The sequence below is a fragment of the Podarcis melisellensis genome, assembly GCF_964234715.1.
Source record: "Podarcis melisellensis genome assembly, chromosome: Z".
Lineage (NCBI taxonomy): Eukaryota > Metazoa > Chordata > Lepidosauria > Squamata > Lacertidae > Podarcis > Podarcis melisellensis.
In genome coordinates, this window is record NC_138547.1 from 41,842,742 (window position 1) to 41,863,123 (window position 20,382).

The 20,382-nt window shown below is 45.7% G+C and overlaps 2 protein-coding genes across 11 annotated transcripts in view; one reads left to right on the forward strand and one right to left on the reverse strand.

Annotated features, from left to right (window-relative positions):
* Positions 1-20,382, reverse strand: part of LOC309362143 (uncharacterized protein) — a gene marked incomplete at its 5' end in the record, with an annotated part of 156,393 nt that overhangs the window by 130,021 nt on the left and 5,990 nt on the right. For 3 of the 9 annotated variants that reach the window (XR_014164802.1, XR_014164803.1, XM_081897679.1), the window contains one exon: positions 18,886-18,957. Coding sequence is in view for 2 of the 9 variants with exons in the window: in XM_081897679.1 (XP_081753805.1) it covers positions 18,886-18,957 (72 nt within the window). Of the gene's footprint in view, positions 1-9,147; positions 9,526-11,227; positions 12,250-18,885; positions 18,961-20,382 lie in introns of those variants that run through there. The other 6 variants (XR_014164804.1, XR_014164805.1, XR_014164806.1 and 3 more) reach the window with 5 other exon arrangements.
* LOC309362155 (uncharacterized protein) overlaps positions 1-20,382 on the forward strand; it is a 103,318-nt gene that overhangs the window by 29,198 nt on the left and 53,738 nt on the right. The gene's annotated exons all lie outside the window — the stretch shown is intronic.

A 20,382-nucleotide genomic window follows, 5' to 3' on the forward strand; every position in this document is an offset into this window, starting at 1 on the left:
AGGACAGGAACAAAACAAATGCTTGGGGCGATCTTGTTTTAACTTAGAAGGCAATACCAGTGTGAAAATCCAGGAAGTGTATGTGTATATATTCCTATTTGTCGAAAAGGTGAAAACGAACAGACTGTTCTAGGGAAACATTTGAGGATGACAGGAAACTTAGGCCTACCAAGATACAAAAGAACATCACACATTTGCAAGTGACTCTTCACTATTGACATGTAGAAATGTCCAAGATGACTTCTTCTTTTTTTGTAGATTACCCCTTAATCACAACACTGCAATATTTCCATGTTGCTATAGTTATAGCTTCTAGTGAGAGCAGAGGTCAGCAGCTGCAGCCTGCTTCTCTAGTCATTTCAGTCAGCAACTCTATTAAACCAGCCGACATTATTGTAGAGCACGTAATAATGGGATAAAATCCAGTTTCCCTCTCACCCACCACCTTTCTTTTAGGCGAAGCAACTTTGGAACCACAAGTCAATGTCACATCACATGTTGATTCAACAACTACTGCTAATAGAAATTTGGTGCTTAATTCTCTGCTATTAGGCTAGCTGATAAGTGAAGTTTGTGCACTTCAACTGGGACCATAATGTGTGAAATGTGCCAGTCTTTAAGAACCACTCCTGAAAAGGGTGGCATCAGCAAGGTTTTGGAATACTATTAGAACTGGACTTGTGTGTGGTAATTCGTTTCTATGGTTTTAACACAAATACTGTGAAATGAAAATAAGTGATTATAAGCAAATCAGCACTTACTCCAGACATATGTGATGGTCTAGTGCAGTGGTTCCCAATTAGCCAAGTACTACTTTTGAAAATTTTGATACCTCTATGGTAGTTTTTGTTATGCAAATAGTGCCATGGACCCCCTGGGTGGGTTATACACAGATGTCCTGGGGTCTGTGGAACACCAATTGGGAACCACTGGTCTAGTGGTGAACTATGGAAATGAACCGTTACATGGATGTCATCGTATCTGTACACTACGAGCCAAGGCGAGTAAGAGGATAAGAAATTTCACTATCACCTATAATAGCCTACACACAAGCACAGAAACACACACCAAGTAAATATTCTTAGTAATTGCATTTAGTTATTAGGGACTGGATTTTTGCAGAACAAATATCTACCTTAGCAAAAATATAACTAAAACCAGAGCTCAATAGTTTGCAAGAAATTAAAAAGAGAGCAATGACAAACATTTTAAATACCTTTGCTCTGGAAGCAGATGAGTGGACAGGTAAGTGGAAAGCTCAGAGCATTTTGTACTGCTTTACTGCTCAAGTGAATGCCAGAGTAGGTAAGCAGAGGGCCAGTATCAGTAAGAAATAGCACTAGGCACAATGCAGATGATGGTTACCAGCACTTTTGCTAGTAGTAATTGAGTTCCCTATTCCATCATAACATTTTGCAAAGATTCATTAACACATCAACCGTCAGAAATGCACTCTAGCAAAATGAAGAGGAAACTGACAGGAGAGAAGAAATAAGAGAGCAATAATAAAAGATATTGTTGTTGTGGCCTCAGGCATATTTTGGGGTTTGGTTGTCAAGCTCAATTTATTTCACTGTTTTACTTTTAATAGCTCACTTAGTTTAACTTCCAGCTAAAACACACAAAATACTTTGGGTGGTAGTTTCCTAGCTGAGGCCTTACTCTATATGGCATTATAAGTTGGGGAGGGACCCCCCTAAACCCTAGAAATGAATAAATGGTGGTGGCAGGGCTTTTTTTTTCAGCTGGAACCTGCAGGAACTCAGCTCTGGCACCTGTCAGATGGGCACCTTTGCCATTCTAAGAGAATGAAGGAGGCATTCATGGTGAGTTCTGGCACCTCTTTCCTAGAAAAATAGCACTGAATGGTGGATTTTGATTATTTGGGATGTGAAGAGAGAAACAGAGGAATTCCTGGGCTACCCTGGCCAAGGAAAACAGCCTGGCTAAGCTAGGGCAATGAAGAAACCATACAGGGCCACTGAGTACCATTGGCAATGCAAGAGAACTATCTTCCCCACTCCCACCCCAGAGACTGGGGATTTGGAAGGTTCCCAGGGCAACTAGGTGTGAGGTAACAGGAAGGGAATGTCTTTAACAAGGTGAGCTGGGAAGAAGAGAGAACAAAAGGAGTGATCCACCTTGGGCAGGCTGGCTGAAGGCAGGCTGGGGAAAAGGCCTTGGACACAAGTGCTGCACTGCTGTGTGGAACAAGGCCCTCTTGAGATGAGCATGCTGTAAGATCTGGACTCCCTCTCTCCAACCTTAGCTGTAAATATGTGAATAAACTGTATTTCTTAAAGCTATGACAGCCTCCACTGCATTTTCAATTCTCCAAAGGAGCACAGACCCTGGTTCAGGGCCAAGATCACCAGAATCCCGTGCACGGCAGGGATTGGGGGGGGGGGGGCTAGTAACACTATATTGCTGGTAGAGGAGAAACTTAGTAGTAGTAGTAATTGCTACTGGGTGATTTCCAACTGTATATATAAAGAAAGCAACAACACATCAGACTTTAAAAGCTTCCCAATACAGGGCTGCCTTCAGATGTCTACAGGAGGTTGCGTAATTGTTTGTCTCTTTGACATCTGATGGGAAGGCATTCCACAGGGCAGGTGCCACTATTGAGAAGGCCCTCTGCTTCAGTTTGCCTTTGAATTCTACAAGGGTGAGAGCAATGACCGTATTTATGTTCCTTCCAACTATTGTGCACATTTTACTGTTTTATCTTGCAGGCTACCCAAAATCTAGCTTCTATAAAACAGTAAGGCAAACTTGTGTGCAACGCTTCACTTGAAAAATGTAAGCTGCTGTGATTCTTGCTTATTTGTGAGCCAAAATTACTAATGCCAGATACACAAAGGTTAGAAAACATCCCCAAACTTTATTCTCTATAGAGAGAGCTAACATGTCCCATGCAGAGGAGTCTGAATCCAGACAAATACATAATCAATTCAACAGGTAAAACTGAAGGAAAGAGGGATAGTGATGCTTGTGTTGATTTCTGGGCTCAAGATCACTCATCGTTCGCTAGATAAGGGAAAACTCTTGCCTGGATTTCAAACAGAGCAATTTTGACATATGAAAAAGAGCAGGAAAATTGTCTACATTAGTAGCAGAGAGAAAATTATATTTCCTAGGTAGAATTTCATTCTAAAAAATGGCGATACCATCCTGTATATAGTATGATTAGAAAGGTAATTAAGGAAGCAATTGCTTGCTGTGCTTCAAATCTGGCTGCAAGTGGTAGTATTGCAGAATTAGAGACTAGATGTGGGGAAGAATGCAAACGAAGATACAGCACGACAAAGCAACTGTTTCTTATTCCTTTGTTCTTGAAATTGCAGAGATTACTATCTGCTTGTAGAAGCTGGTAATTACAGGCAACAAAACTTGAAAAAGAATAAAATTATAAAAGGAAATGCATTATTAAAACCAAAGTGAAATAATTCTTTTATCAAACGATATAGGTAAGAGTGGCAACCTCTCAGCAAAGAACCCTCTTCAACTATTTCAACATAGGTTTGTACCACAAGGCCAATTTGGCCATTGGGATGCCCACAATTGGTAGAGCAAACCAAGTTGCCACTGTTTGCATCAATGAATTTTGTTTGCACTAAAGTGTATGCAAGCAGCATACAAATACATAGGATATAGCCCTTCACATCCACAAGGCCTCCACAGACATGGTTAAGATCATGGATAATACCCCCAGGATAGTTGTAAAAAAATATATATGATACTTTGCTTGTGCAAAATCACTATCGCAGTTCTGCTCTGGTGAACAGAGTTTTACTGTCACATGAATGCAGCAGCAGCAAGCTTATTGAATGATAACTTGAAGTTACCATCTTAACTGGCCATACCCTCCAGCTGCAGGTATTTTATAGGTATCAGTACAGCATATTTATCCTACTATTCCTCCAGGTAATTCAGGATGATGCACATGGTTCTACTGCATCTTCACAACAGCCATGGTTCCTTGCAAGTGAACTGACTCCCTCAAAAAGATTTTATAGCCTGCATCTTTGTTAACCCAAAGACTGCACAAGCCTTTTTCGTAAGGAGACAAAGTTCTTTCCTTTTTAAAGTCACTTGTAGCTTTTTCTTCTTCTTTGTTTTACTACCAATAGATGGAGATTTGTTTGTTGTAACTTCTGAAAACTCTGTGAGTAAAATATCCACTTATTTGAAAAGCTAAGTGTCTGTGATTTAGTCTAGCCTAAGTATTTTCATGAGGAATGGTTTGTTTAAAAGTGGATGAGGATGGATGTAAATATAACCAACTTTATGCATGGAACAATCGCCTTTGTGCTAATGCTATGAGATAGTAAGAATCTATTTTCCAAAGCTCTCCCTCCAACCTTAAGGTACCAACACATGTTCTTTGTGTAAATCTGTGTAATCATTTACATATGTAGAACAAGGATGCGTGTTGAGAGGGGAATGAAGCATGGGGAAAGCAACTCACCATTTCCTCTCACTTAGACATGCGACATACTGTCAACATGTTCCCAGAATTCTCTCTCTTTGACAAACTTAAGAGCAGAGCCGATATAAGTGAACCCCACACAAGGAACACAAACAACACACTTAATCTACTTCATAGATATTCCATTTGCTTCCTGAAAGGCTCTCATCTGTTATATGCATGCACATCTTAACTTAAGTGAGCAGCCCTTCCACAGCAGCAGTGTTATGTGGCCTTTTCTGTACAAGCCCTTCAGCCAATACAAACCCCAGCCATAAAAGATTGATGCTATTGTAATGTAGCCCCTCTATCCATACACAAAACATCTGCTGTTATTTAAAATGACAGGTTTCTTCAAAACACAGGGGTATGGTTGTGCATTTGGAGCAAGAGTTTCCCTTAGGAATCACTGAAGTGTGATAGCTACTGCAGATAAAAGAATTCCTGCCCCAGTCCCTAGGAAACTTCTGTGCCACCCTTTGGGGATGCAAATACTGTGGCATTTGCTCTGCCTCTGAATTTACTCACAATACTGTGCTCCTCTTATTTTATAGCGGCTCAATAGTGACATTAATAATTTTCCATGCAATTTAACTAATCCATTCAGAAAGGGAAAGCTGTAAAGATCAGTACAGTGGTACCTCGGGTTAAGAACTTAATTCATGCTGGACGTCCGTTCTTAACCTGAAACTGTTCTTAAGCTCAAGCACCACTTTAGTTAATGGGGCCTCCCACTGCTGCTGCACTGCCGCTGCGCAATTTCTGTTCTCATCCTGAAGCAAAGTTCTTAACCCGAGGTACTATTTCTGGGTTAGTGGAGTCTGTAACCTGAAGCGTCTGTAACCTGAAGCATCTGTAACCCAAGGTACCACTGTACTGCCAGTGAGTCTCTGCCACCCCACCCCACGCTTTTTCTGCTGCTGCTGTTCTATTGTTTACACACAGAGACACACACAAAAACAACCATGTGTAATACTTAAAGCTATGTAACAGGTAGCTGCTACATTTCTTTCAATTTTCTCCAGGAAATTGATACATATTTTGTCATAAGGACTAGGAGCAGAATGATTGCATTTATGCTTACTGCTTTCAGGAAGAGAAACTGCATTGCCATCCTCAACTAGGTTGAGATTTCTTAAAAACTATTGTTTCATAAGACAAGATGAGAAAGGTTGCCTGACAGTTCAAAGCAAGAGGAAAGGAAGTGATGAGAACATGTTTTTAATCACTTAGAAGCCTGAGATTCTGTTACGTGGGTTCTGGGGCCACCTAGGGGAATGCCAGGAAGGCATAAAACACTGTTTAATATGGTTGCATCAGCATTAACCAAGCATTCTCCTTCAAATCAATATCTGAAAAGGCGCAACATCCCCAATCCTTTTAAAGGTCATCTTTATTGATTTGGATTGTTAATTTATTAGGATTTTCAGACTACCCTGGCAAATTACCCAGAGAAGGTACAAAAATTATCTGAACAGACTACTCACAAGTTTTCTAGTGGAATGAATGGCCTGAAGAGAGCAACCATCTGGTGGGAATTTTTAGGGTCAAATGGGATATTTCACATCCTCAATCTCTAGGTATCATATGGGTGAAACTGTCTCATGTGCTCTTCCTACATCTTTGTCTCCACACTGACTTCGTATGAAACCTTATACCCAGGTAACTACATTTACTGACCCAGCTGTGTTTCCAAGACAAGCAGCCAGGAGCTGCTCTAGAATAGCCAGTTCTGATATGCAGTATATTTCTTTGCCCATCGCTTCAGCTTCAGTCAATGATGCCAAAGTTCTCTGGGTCCCTTGTCCAAGCTGTATATTTGAGCAGAATGTGTCCTTGTTCAGGATATTCCACAGTGCTGTTATAGGTTTCGGGGGCAGGGACCCCCTAATCCCTAAAAATTAATAAATGGTATGATTCTGATTATTTGGGATATGAAGGGAGTACAACCTGCTGAGGAGTTCCTGGGCTATCCTATGCAAAATGACTTGGCTAAGCTAGGGCAATTAAGAAACAATACAGGGCCTCTGAGGGCCATTGGCTATGCAAAAGAACTGTCCTCCCCCCTTACCTTGAGGTGTGAACAGACACTGGGGATTTTGAAGGTTGCCAGGGTAACTAGGCATGATTTCACAGGAAGAGTTTAGGGCCTTTGGCAGGAGGCTTAGACTAGATGCAAAAGGCCAGAGCGATCTTGGCTGGCTGGCTGAAGGCAGAGTTGAAGAGATCCTTTGGGCTTATGCTTCACTGCTGGATGTGTGGGGGAGCCCCACTTAAGGTGACCAGGTTGTAAGATCTGTACTCCCTCTGTACTTACATCTGTACTAAAGGTGTAAATATGTGTCAATTAAACCATATTTCTAAAAGTACGATGGTCTGTGCTGCGTCTTGATTCTCTCTGGAACACATAGCCTGGAACCCCCTGGAATCTTGCCATGTTTGGCAGAGATTGGGTGGGTGTGGTGTCTAACTTTTGTAACAGTTCTTTTCCAGGATTCTGTGCCGCTTCCAGCCTGGATGGCATGAGGGCTTTTCTTTATTCGTTTGTTTGCTTCAGGGTCTGGTGGATGTTCTCTTCTGCATTATTTTCTTGCTGGTAGAGGTGAAATACCTGTGAACCTACTCGGACTCTGAAATAATCATCTGATGCGCTTCTTCATGTATCTCCTCCTTGAGCACAGGCCTTTTCTGCATGTCTCCTATTTGTGGCAGTTCGAAAGCACACAGTGCAAGTAGATAAATAGGTACCGCTCCGGCGGGAAGGTAAACGGCGTTTCTGTGCGCTGCTCTGGTTCGCCAGAAGCAGCTTAGTCATGCTGGCCACATGACCCGGAAGCTGTACGCCGGCTCCCTTGGCCAATAAAGTGAGATGAGTGCCTCAACCCCAGAGTCGGCCACGACAGGACCTAACGGTCAGGGGTCCCTTTACCTTTACCCCAGGGATGCTCACCCAGCATCTTCATTATCCACCTTTAGGTGCGAGGCAAAAACATTCCTCTGCAACTAGGCCTTTGGCTGATTAACATCCTGCATCCTTTTGAATGTTTTTGTGGGAGGGGGTTTTGTTTTGTTTTTGCTCTTGCCTTTATTATGTATTTTGTGTTTTTATCTAGTATTTTTATGCTGTGAACCACCATGAGATCATCAGATAAAGGATGGTATACAAATTAAACAAACAAACAAACAAACAAACAACTAATGCTGTGCTGCCTCTAGCTAGACACCAAAAGGGGAAAGATTTCATTGCTTGCTTAGTAAGTATCTCCATCATAAAAGGAAGAAACAAATGCCAAGAGTTTGAGACAAACAAGGCCAGATCCATAAACAAGGCCTTCACATAGTCAGGATTGCTGCACTAAATTAAAAAAAGAACTATCCTACGCAGCACTGTGTTCTACCAGAACACAACCAGGAAGAACCAGGAAGAACACAAACAGGCAGCCCTCCCCTGTTATTTGTCCCCAAAATCATGTATCCAGAGGTACACTGCCTGTGAACATGGAAGTTTTATGTTAATTATCAAAGCTAACATAGCAAGCTTCTTGCAGCTCTCTTCCCAGAAATCCCCATTCTTAAATCCCATTCGTTACAGCTACAGTATCTCATCTTCACTCTTTGTTCTCCTCCAATAGTGCCAGCATTGCCAAGCACACAAGCAGACCATTACTCTTTCCATCCCTCCTTCAGTTCCTTCAGTCTCTCTCAGTATCGTATTTTATTAGATTTATATACCGTATTTTCTGCTCTATAGGACGCACCCGACCATAGGACGCACCTTGTTTTAGAGGGGGAGAACAAGAAAAAAAAATCTCCCCCTCTCTGCTCAGCGCCCCTTCAGCGAAGCGGCAGAAGAAACGGAGCCCCTTCCATTTCTCCTGCCGCTTCACTGAAGGGGTGCTGTGCAGAGAGTGCAGAGAGCTGTCGCTGCTCACTGACCCCTCTCACTCTCCAGGCTTCAGTGAAGGCAACCCGAAGCCTCAGGAGTACGGCGGGACTTCCCGCTGGGCTCCAGAGGCCCGGGGTTCCTATTGACCTGCTCTTTGGGGCTGGCGGGGGAGGGGGAGTGCCGCTCTAAGACCATCAGCCTCAAAGACCAGGTCAGGGAGCAGTGCAAAGGCTGTGCACCGCCTTCCTGCTGCCCCCCGAGCTTGTGGGGCTGGCGGTGGGGGGAAGCGCTGCTTTCCCCACTGCCAGCCTCAAAGACCAGGTCTGGGAGCAGCGCAAAGGCTGTGCGCCGCCTTCCCGCTGCCCCCCAAGCTTGTGGGGCTGGCAGTGGGAGGAAACGCTGCTTTGCCCTACCGCCAGCCTCAAAGATCCCTGAAGCCTTCGGAGCGCAGCCCAAAGGAAAAATATGAAGAACAGAAGTTTTGACAAATGGACTATCAAAAACGTGTGAGGCAAACGGTGGAAGTCTTTTAAAAATATTTTAATTAAGATAGATAAGGATATGATGAAAATACATAACTGAACATAAATATAGATTGGAAATGGCTGTGTATAGTGAATACTTATCTACTTTTAAAATTCTCATTCTTGATCTTCTTCTTTATCTTCTTCTTTTCTTTATCTTCTTCTTCTTCTTGTTCTTTTCCTTTATATTTTACCTTTCATTTCTTGTCTTTATTGTGAATATTGTTTTGTAGAGGTGTATATAATTGTAAATATCAGAAGAGGTAAAATGTTTTCTAATTTTCTATTGGTTACATGTATTTTTCTTTTTTCCTATATTTTTATTTTTTTCTAATTTGTACTCAATAACATTAATAATAAATAAATAAAGCTCATCATGTGTCCATCTCCTCGTCCCACTTGGCGGCGTCAGGCAACTTCATGTTTTGTCACATGAAATCAAGGAACAAGGAGGCCTGCAGTAACCGGCCCAGCCTCTGGAAGTGCCATGTATGGTAGGAGAGACTCCACAGCTGCTTTGATCCCTTCGTATTGCAAGAGGCTCTCTGGCGTCTCATGCTTGAGGAGGGTTTCCACCACTGCCTGAGCTTCAAGGTAGTTCTGCCAGTTTGTGCTCCACGTGATGGAAAACTTCAACACAGCCTCTGGAAGAAGGGGTTTGGGGAAGACACGTCAGGAAGGAGTGCAAGTTGCAGGCAGCGTGGCCACCTTGAACCAACACACCTTTCTTGTGAAGTGTGGCCAGGTCTGGGCACACATCTGACCTGCGCCTTTCTTCAAGGCAGGGAAGCAGATCCAACACCCTTCCCCACCTAGTAGAAACAATTAATGATGGGAGGGGTGACTGGGTTTATTCCAGACTACATGGCTTGCAGGAAAGGGTTTTATAATATTTATAAAAGTACAACAACAACAATATGCATTATCTTTGCTCTAGTATTACAGAGCTGATGGAGCTAATTTGAGGCTGTGTACACACCATACATTAAAAGCATTATCGCTTCTCCCCTGTAAGAATCCTGGGAACTGTTGTAGCACCCTTTACAAACTGCAATTCCCACGATTCTTTGGGAGAAATGTGCTTTTAATGCCTGTTTTTCCTGCAGCAGGCATGCTCAGCTACCCCTCTGGAAGCTCAATCCCACAGAAAGCTGTGACGGCCACCAACTTGGATGCTTTTATGCGGGAAAGGCTATCAATGGCCACTAGGCACAATGGCTATGCTCTACCTCCACAGTCAGTGGCAGTAACCTTTGTGAATAGTAGTTGCTGGAAGATGCAGGAAGGGAATACAGAATGCTCTTGTTTCCACAGGCCTCTGGTTGGCCACTGTGAGAACAGGATGCTGGACTAGACAGGCCAATCCAGCAGGCACTTCTGATGTCCTTATGTGGTTCAAGGGTAGAGATTGTAAGAAGGCATCTTCCAAAGCAATCCCACCCCGCAAATAGCTTTGGAGGCTTCTTGCCTCTAGCCTAGCCCTCACCCCTTTTCCTGTTCCCGCTGGCCACACCTGCTTGCCACACCTGCGGGCTCTCTTCCAGCCAACGGTGCCAATGACAGATCTTAAAAACTTGGGGTCGGTGAGATTCGGCAATCGCATCACCTTGCGCCTGCTGGACCTCTTGAGCGGAGCGGGTTGTGTCTTGCTCCTCGTGAAGTAGGGTGAAGTGTGAGGAGTGTTGCAAGCCGGTGTAGAGGCAGAAGGTCTAGCCGAGATGGTAGAGCACGGCTTCTCTGTCAGGGGCTTCTTCCTAACCCAGTGGAACACTAGTATCATACGCCTCTTAGATGGGTTGGACATGATGAAGAAGGTGCTGGAGGCCCAAAGACCAGGGTGACTTCAAAGCAGAGGATGCAGCAGGCAGTTCTCTATCAATGGTGCAAAATCCAAGCAAATGTTAGCTCCAGTCCTGTTAAATCGATCCAGCAATTATGAATGTTAAATAAGGGATTAATTCCTCAGGCAGTATGAAAAGACTTTCTGTGGCTTTTGAATAGATGGGAGCCCCCAACTACTGCCACTGTTGACAGCCTGTTGCCCCTTCACTCTGCTTGAATGGGTTATGTCACAATGGTTCCTTCATCAGGTGTTTGTGAGCATGAAAATATTGTTGGGAGTTTTAGCAATGAAGGCTCAGGCATAACATACTTTTTGAAAGTCTGAACATTTCCTCTTTTTTTATTTAACAAAATTTATATACCACTTTTATAATTTATATACAAATTATTAGGAGAGTAAGTTAAAAATATACTGTAGTTTATTCACTTATAGGCTAGTTTACACACTTTATTCCTTCTTATGCTTCTATCCCACCTTTCCTCCACAGAGCATACACGCTTCTCCATTTTATCCTGACAACAATATTGTGAGCTAGGGCCATAGCTCAGTGGTAGAACAACTGCTTAGCATGCAGAAGGCATCAGGCTCAGTCCCCAGCATCTCCTGGTGGGCCTGGGAGCGCTCCCTCTGTGCTTCAGAGGCTTCACGTTGCTATCGCTGAAGCCAAGGAGCCTGTATTCGCTCCATACGACACACACACATTTCCCCTTAATTTTTGGAGGGGAAAAAGTGTGTCCTATAGAGCAAAAAATACGGTACTACCCTTCATCACAAGATCTCAAGGCACTTCACAAGATAAAAATATAAAGTAAAAGCATAAATAAATAGTTAAAACAAAAACAACACAATAATGACACACGCACCGCAAAAACATTTAAAAGGCTGTAGAATGTTAATCAGCCAATGGCAGGTTGAAGAGGCACCTCAAGATATATAATGAAGACACCAGACAAATCTCCCTTACACCAGAATGAAACAGATTAAAAAACCTTAAAGCTATCCAAATTCAAGCTCATGTTCTTGGATTATAGACTCTAGAATATTCTTTAAGAACTTCCTGACTTTCCACAGAGGACTGTAGGGCAATGAATAGGCAGGTTTAGTCCTAACAACTAGGGAAACAGACCTGCAAGTATTCAGTGTATTCAGAAGCCAACATGAACTGCCTGTAGTTTTTTCAGCATGCACTGAGGTGAAATTTGTAGCATTAATCTCTGGCTATCTCTGGACTGTTATCCTCCCTAATTATCCATTGCCTTTGTGCAGCTAGTTTCCAATTAGAAATGAAACGTTCTCTCTTCATCAACTACAAATTCTGGAGTCTGAATCAGAATATGTTGATTCAAGACACTGAGGGGTAGCATGAGACTCTTAATCTCAGGATGGTGGGTTCAAGCCTCACATTGGAGAAAAGATTCCTGCATTGGACTAGATGACTCTCATGGTCACTTCCAACTCTACAGTTCTATGATTCCATGAAGTACTGAAGCCAACGGTGGGGAACATCAAATTGCAACAGGCTTCACTTGAAAAAAGAAAGGTACAATTTACAGGGAGCATGGAAATACTAACTCTCAGTTAGTACCCTTGCCTTGCAAGGGTAAAATAATTTAAAATGCAGAATGAACATTCCATTCACAGCAGGTATCTAAAAGTCTGTTTTTAAAAAAGCAGTAATGAGAAGACATGATCAGTACTTTTGAGGTCACCATCTTTGACTGTGGATACGGAGGACTTAATCTTTATCCCACCTATCTTTAAAAATATTTTCAGCTAGCAGCTACAGAGGACATTCTCAGTTGCTTCTGGAAGAGGACATAATAATGAGTAGAGGAAGAAGAACTCATGGTAATGAGTTCTTCTTCCTGTGCAGATTACCTCAGCATGAAGCCAAGGATAAAAGAAAAAGTGGTCTGAAGGCTACAGTTATTTCTCAATCAGCGAATTTGCAAAATCTTATGACTTTCCCGCATCTTATTTCTCAATCAGCAAATGTGCAAAATCTGATGACTTTCCCGCATCTTTCCAAAAGCCGAAGGACAATTATGAATATCTGAGGTATATATCTTTAAAAGCAATCTGCAGTGTTACCCCAAAGAAGCCCTTTCTTTCAGCAGTTTGAACCCCAATGCTACAAATGGGCATCATGTTACCCTCCAAATGTTGTGGCGCAGGTTTATGAGAATTGTAATCCACAGCACTTGGAGGGCACCACTTTGCCTACCTCTGTTGTCCTGTACTGTTGAAATAAAAAAAATCCAAATTAATTAAATTTTTTAAAGACAAATAGCTTTTCCTGCTCTCACCTGAATTCCCCGCTGCATCTCTAATAGTGTGAGCCAGGGCTTTTGCCAACTTAGGCAAGGCAAAAGAGACAGAATTCTTCTTTCCTTTAGTTAAATTAAATACTACTGGCTTCAAAGAAACCTTTGGAAGATGTGAACACACAAAAAAGTCTGTCACTCGCTCACTCCATTTCCCTTTACCTAATACAGCTGTTTTACCCAGGAACTTTTACTGAGACACAAAATTCCTAACCGCATCCCTACTCTTAAAACTCTGCCTTATACTACTGATGGACAATCTCAAAATTACACTATGAATTAAGGTTACAAATAAGCAGTGATTGTTAAAGGATTATTTTGTTGCCTTCTGTAAATGAAAATGCATTTTCCAGCTTCAGATACAACAACGTACCAAGACTACTTATAAATCAGACTTATGCAATAGTATAGTTCTGAATAACTTGACGGTTTTGATTTTTGATATCTTGGCGTATCTTCCTGGATATTTAATCAGGAAAAAATCAAGTACTGAGTAGATTCAACAAAAACATATCTTCCATTCCTGTATTGCAGGGGGTTAGACTAGATGACCTTTGGGTTCATTCCAATTCTACAATTCTATGGTTCTATGATCCTATTCATATCAGAGTTGAGACTTGATAAATATTAAATAGGCAAATTATGTAAGCAAAAACTCAATTTCTTCCTTTTTAACACATCATATGTAGATAGAATCAGGTAACGTTTAAGATACGCAGATACTGACTATATCACAAATCTATGTACATTCAAATGCACAAAATAAACAGATAGCTTCTGTAACTACTAGAACTTCATATTGACTTGTCTTACATGGCTATTGTAAAGATTGCTGTGGACCCTGAAGAAGAACAGATTTAACATTTAAGCCCTGGCATAATGCAGAGGGTCTTACTTTCAATCAGGGCTGACAAGGTGAGGCAACTGCCTCAGGTGGCAGGATCCACAGGGGCCTTTAATGAATGTACTGCCCACTGCTGCTGCCGTGGTGGCAGCAACAGCTGTTTCGCGCTCCTTGGAGGCTGGATCTGGTCCCCCATGCCACATCTACAGTGGTCCCTTGGTGACCAGGAGGCACTGCTGGTCTCCTCCACCCTTGCCCCCAATGTAGATCTTTGTCCACCTGAAATAAACTCAGAGTCGCAAAGTGATTTCATGCTCTTTATTCAGCTCATAGTGGTGAGGAGGAATTAATGAATGTCCCCTCAAAGTATCTGTTTTATATACATTATTTACACAATGGGCTGCACATGATTGGCTAATTCTGGAATTCTACTGTAAGCCTATCAGGTTATGGATTCACTTCTATCTGGAGCCTGATTGGGTGGTTCCTGCCAACCAATCATACTGCTGCATTGTTCTAGGACCAATCAGACTGCTGCAGTTTGGATCCTATTCAACTCAGTACATAACACCCCTCCCCTCTAAGTTCCAGTCCTGCCCGGGAGGTCGCATTCATAGTCCTCAAGGTATGCCGGCGGCCTACGTGTGCGTTGCGGCCTGGGGTGTTCCCTGGTCCGGGGTTCAGGTTCTGGCTCGTGTTCCAAGGATGCTAGCTGTGATGGGGCGGTTTGGTCTGGCGCATCCGGCTCGCTCAGTCGTGGTTCTGGTTCCGGTGTCCTTTCGGCCTCGCGGGTCCTCTCTGTATTTACTGATTCTGCTTCTCCTGCTGGCCCTTCCTGCTCTATGGGCCTCACTGCCCCACTGTTCCCTTGGGACTCCTCTGACCTGTTTTTCTCTGACCTCCTGGTTTTCTCCTGGGAATCGTCGCCGTATCTGGTCGCAGTGGTGGCACCAGCATTGCCCCCCATCCGTTAGCACCTCGTACGAAACGGGGCCAGTGACCCTGGTGACTGTGGCGGGTACCCATGCTGGGCCTGCCCTAAAATTCTTAGCGTACACTGGGTCCTGGGCCTCGAAGGTCCGGGGGTTCCTCCCTTCCCCCACCACTACCTCATCCTGAGCTCTATCGGGGTGAAGGCAGTCCAATCTGATTGCAAGGCGCCGACCCATTAGTAGTTCAGCGGGGCTCTGGCCAGTCGTTGAGCTGGGGGTGCTGTGCTGTGCTAGAAGGAATGTGGCAAGGCGGTACTCCCAATCCCCTTGCATCATGCGGCGAAGGGTGTCCTTGGTGGTCCGCACCATGCGTTCTGCTTGGCCATTGGTGGCAGGGTGGAATGGCGCCGAACGGATGTGGCGGATGGCGTTCTGCGCTGTGAAGGTTTGGAATTCTCCTGACATAAATGCAGTCCTGTTGTCTGAGACGAGAGTGTCAGGGAGCCCGTGGGTTGCAAACAGCCTGCGTAGTACCCAGATGGCTGCGGATGTAGAAGTGGACGGTACCAGTGCGACTTCCAGCCATTTGGTGTAGGAGTCCACCACTATGAAGAATGTTTTCCCCTGAAAGGGGCCAGCGAAGTCCACATGCAGGCGTGACCATGGTGCTCGGGCGGACTCCCAGGACTGGACTGGGGCCCTTGGGGGATCTGGGTGGGATTCTTGGCAGGCCTGGCAGTGTTTGACCCAGGCCTCTATTCTCCGTTGATCCCCGACAGTTCATGTTTGCGGGTTGTGTAGCCGGCGAATTCTGGCCCGGGGCTGCTACTGGGCCATCCCCTCCACACCCAGTCCAGGACCCGGGAGATGACCCTATCTTTCTTGGAATGGTGTGCAAATTCTTGTGCCTGAATGGGCCGGTCGGGAAGCAGCTCCAGGCTCATAACCTCTTGTGCAGGTGCTGGGTCGGGGCCTGTTTCTTGTAGTGGTAGCCTGCTGAGGGCGTCCGCATGGCCCATCGCCTTCCCAGGGCAGTGAATCAGTGCATACTGGTAGCTGGCAAGGAAAATTGACCACCTGAGGACGTGAGGAGACAGCACTTGGGGGTCTGCTTTTCGGGGGCAAACAAGCCAAGCAATCGCTTGTGGTCAGTCACCACGGTGAAGGGCCGCCCGTACAAGAAATCATGGAATTTTTTTTACTCCCTTCACAATTGCCAGACCCTCTTTGTCGATTTGCGAGTAGTTCCGCTTGGTTGCGTTGAGTGTCTGGGAAAAGTATGCCACCGGTACCTCTCTTCCATCCGGGAGTTGGTGTCCCAGGACAGCGCCAATGCCATAGGGCGAGGCGTCGCATGCTAGCACCACCGGCAGCCTCTCGTCGAAGTGTGCCAAGACCAAGTTTGAGACAAGCAAGTCCTTGACTGCCTGGAATGCGGCCTCCTGGCGCTGGCCCCACACCCAAGGGGCCCGCTTGTCCAGGAGTCTGTGTAGGGGCTCCGCTACCGCCGCCTTGTGGGGAAGGAAGGAATGGTAAAAGTTCAATAGTCCCAAGAAGGCCTGAAGTTCAGTCTTGTTCTTGGGCGCTGGGGCATCACAAATGGCCCGTACCTTGTCCCCAGTCGGGTGGACCACTTCTGCGTCCACCATAAATCCCAGAAAGTCCACCTGAGGCACTCCTAGTAGACATTTTTCCCGCTTCACCTTGAGACCCGCCGTCTGGAAACAGTACAGAACGGTGTGGAGGTGGTCCTCAAACTCCTCTGGTGTGGGCCTGGCAATCAACACAACATCGAAGAAGGGGGTGATGCCAGCAATCCCTTTAAGGTGCGAGTCCATTAGATTCTGGAATATGCCTCGTGCCACACTGACACCGAATTGCAGCCGCTTTACCCTGAACGCTCCTCTGTGCGTCACAATCGTCTGTGCCTCTGCTATGGCCTCATCTACTGGCAGCTGTTGATATGCTTGGGCCAAGTCCAGCTTGCTAAAAATTTTCGACCCAGCCAGGGTGGCAAGGACATGGCTGACCACTGGCACTGGGTATACATGGGCCGTGAGGGCCTTGTTTATGGTACATTTGTAGTCTGCGCAGATGCGGACTGAACCATTAGGCTTGACGGGTGTGACGATTGGGGTTTCCCAGGGGGCATTAGGCACTGGCTCCAGCACTCCTTGCTCCATGAGCCAGTCCAATTCCTCGTCTATACGGGGTTTCAGGGCGAACGGGACCCGGCAGGCCTTGAGCCTGACCAGTCGTACTGTGGGGTCAAGCTGTAGAGCAATGGGGGGGACCTGTATACTGTCCCAATTTCCCATCGAAAACCCCCGGAAATTCCTTGCATATCGCGTCCACGTCCACTTATAAGCTAGTGTGGTTCACCCCAGTGACGGCTAGCCCCAGTGGTCCAAACCATGCCAATCCCAGTAAGCTAATGTGGCCCTTGACCACAAGCAGGTCCAGTTGCCGCGTCCGCCCTCGGTATTGCACCCTGAAGGTCCCCACCCCCATTGTGGGGACCTTACGTTTCTGGAAGTCCCGGAGGGTGAATGGGGCCGGCTTGAGTTTGGGACCCCCAGTAGGACACAGTTTCCTTAATGTCCTTGCCGAGATTATGGATAGAGTTGAACCCGTGTCAAGCTCCATGCGGCACGGGGCCCCCTCTATCTGTACCTCTACATAAATTTTCTCTACGTTGGGGTGGGGCAACTGGTATACCTGGAAGTCTGTGAGCTCCGTCAAGTTGCCTTGGTGCGTTGGGCCCCGGGGCTCTTGTATTGGTCATCTGATGCCTGGTGTTGGGTGGGCTGAGCCCGACACACCCGGGTGATGTGTCCCAATTTTCTGCACTGCCTGCACTCTGCGTTGCGGAAACGGCAGGTCCTCCTCTCGTGACTTTCCCCGCAGCTTGCGCAGTTCCCTCCTTGTCGAGGCAGCTGTGGTATGTGTGCTGCTTGAGTGCGCTGCTGTACTCGGTGCACCTCCTCCCTGTCAGACCCTGAGTCGCCGGTGAGGTCTTCGTGGTGGACCCTCGGTTGGGACAGCAGACTCGGCCGTGCCTCTTGCGTCGACCTCTCGGCAGCTTCCGTTGCCAGGGCCTCCTCCAGAGTGACCTGGAACGTTAGGTCCTTCTTAGCGTAGAGGCATCGTTGCAGCTTCTCATCCTTCAGGCCACCGAAGAGGCGGTCACGAAGCACGTTCTCCAGCTCTGAGAAGTTGCAGAACCGGGCAGCTTGGCGGAGAGAGGTCACAAACCCAGTTATGGTTTCCCCAGGGGCTTGCCGCTTTGCGTAGAAGGCATTTCGACAAGCCACCACTGAGGGCTGCGGTGAAAAGTGCCCCTTCAGCTGTTCCATTATTGTTTTGTATGGAACAGTAGCGACGTCTTCAGGTGTAAGGAGAGCCCGGGCGATTTCAAACGTCTCCTCTCCGCAGACGCTGAAGAATATCGCCCTCATCTTGGCGTCTTCTTCGTCGGTGACCCCCTTGGCTTCTAGGAGGAAGGTGAAACGGGAGGCGTACGCTTCCCAGTCTCCAGATGCTGGGTTGAACAGCGAGAAGCTGCTGTCGGTTGCCGTTCTGAGTTCCTTGTGTCCCGGAGCTGAAGCCTGGATACACGGTGCGAGGCAGCGGTGCGGCAGGTGGCGGTGCTGCGGTGCTGTGTGTGGCAGTCAGCTCAACGGGATCCCACCTTCGTCGCCAGTGAAATATACTCAGAGTCGCAAAGTGATTTCATGCTCTTTATTCAGCTCATAGTGGGGGGGAGGAATGAATGAATGTCCCCTCAAAGTATCTGCTTTATATACATTATTTACACAATGGACTGCATGTGATTGGCTAATTCTGGAATTCTACTGTAAGCCTATCAGGTTGTGGATTCACTTCTATCTGGAGCCTGATTGGGTGGTTCCTGCCAACCAATCATACTGCTGCATTGTTCTAGGACAAATCAGACTGCTGCATTCTGAATCCTTTTGTTCTAGGACTAATCAGACTGGATTGGATCCTATTCAACTCAGTACATAACACCCCCCTTGCCCCCAATGTAGATCTTCACTTACCCCTTCTTGCCTGGCAGCAGGAAGACACCATTTTGTGGTTTCCCTCAGGTGACAAAATCTCTTGGACCAGTCCTGCTTTGGACACATGGTACACAACAGTTTGGTCAATTGCAATAACAAAAGAATTAACTAATCAAATGAAAGTTACTAATCAAATGAAAGTCAGCTCACTTTTCCTTTTACAGTATGGTTACCAGATTTTTTTCAATGAATCCAGGGACACTTTTTTGGGGGGTGGGGGAGCTGAGTAGCAACAGGGAGTCAGTAGTGGGGATAGCGAGGCAAAAGCACACATGCATATTGTGTAAAGGTGCAAAGCCCTTCTTTCACACCTTGTGAAACATAAATGCAGTTTTTTAAAAACTGGGCAACAAAGCGCTGCCTGCCCGTGACACCCGAGCCTTCCCTGATCTCCTGCCCCCTTCCTCCTTTGCTTTGACTGATCAGGGAAGGCTCAGGAGTCACGGGTGGGCAGCGCGCTGCTGCCTAGTTTTTTAAAGAAACTCTGCACATTATGTTTCACAGGGTGCAAAAAAAGGGCTTTGCACCTTGCCTGGCAGAGAAACCATGCGCCTTTCACCCCTCCTGGGCAACACCCGCCCGCCTGTGACTCCCAAGCCTCCCCCAATCTGTCAAAACAAAGGGAAAAGGGGGCAAGAGATCTGTACCACCGGACGTCCCTAGTTCCCCTTTGGCAGTGGCAGTGGCAGAGGCAGCAAGCAGCTCCAGAAGCCAGCCAGAGCCAACTGCGCTACCAGGCTGGCTCCGGCTGCTGAGGCTGCCACTGCCACTGCCATGTTTCCCCGGGACAGATTTGCAAATCTGGGGACATTCCAGGGATGGAATTTGTCCAGGTACAGATTTGCAAATCCCGGGACTGTCCCTGGGAACCAGGAACGTCTGGTAACCCTATTTTACAGCACTTGGTAACCATTTCTAGACTAGGTGAAAACAGAAGACCACAAAAGATCACCACCACACTCCCATTTAAGCTTGGAGAATGGTTTCTTGAATTAAGCCAATACAGATATATGGAACATTCATAACTTTTATTCTTGTAGCATGTTGTGTCGACTAATATGTTGTAATGTTCTTTGTTGGTTGTATAATTCTGTTGACCTAAAAATGAATAAAAACATGTACAGTATATAAAAAACAAAAGTCCTGGCTGGATCAAGCCCTTGGCCCATCTAGTCCAGCATTCGGTTCACAGTGGCTGCCAAGGTGCCTATAGGAAACCCACAAGCAGAACCTGAATGCAATAGTCAGCGCTTTTCCTGCTTGTGATTACTAGCCATTGGTATTCAGAGGCATATTGTCTCCATCAGTGGAGGCAGCCATTGTGGCTAGTAGCCTTATCCTCCATGAATTTTTCTAATCCCCTTCTCGAATCCATCACTACATCTTGTGGTAGTGAATTTCAAAGTTAATTTTCAATGTGTTGTGGAAAGGACTTTGCTTTGTCTGCCCTCTTATCTGATTACTAGAAATATGTAT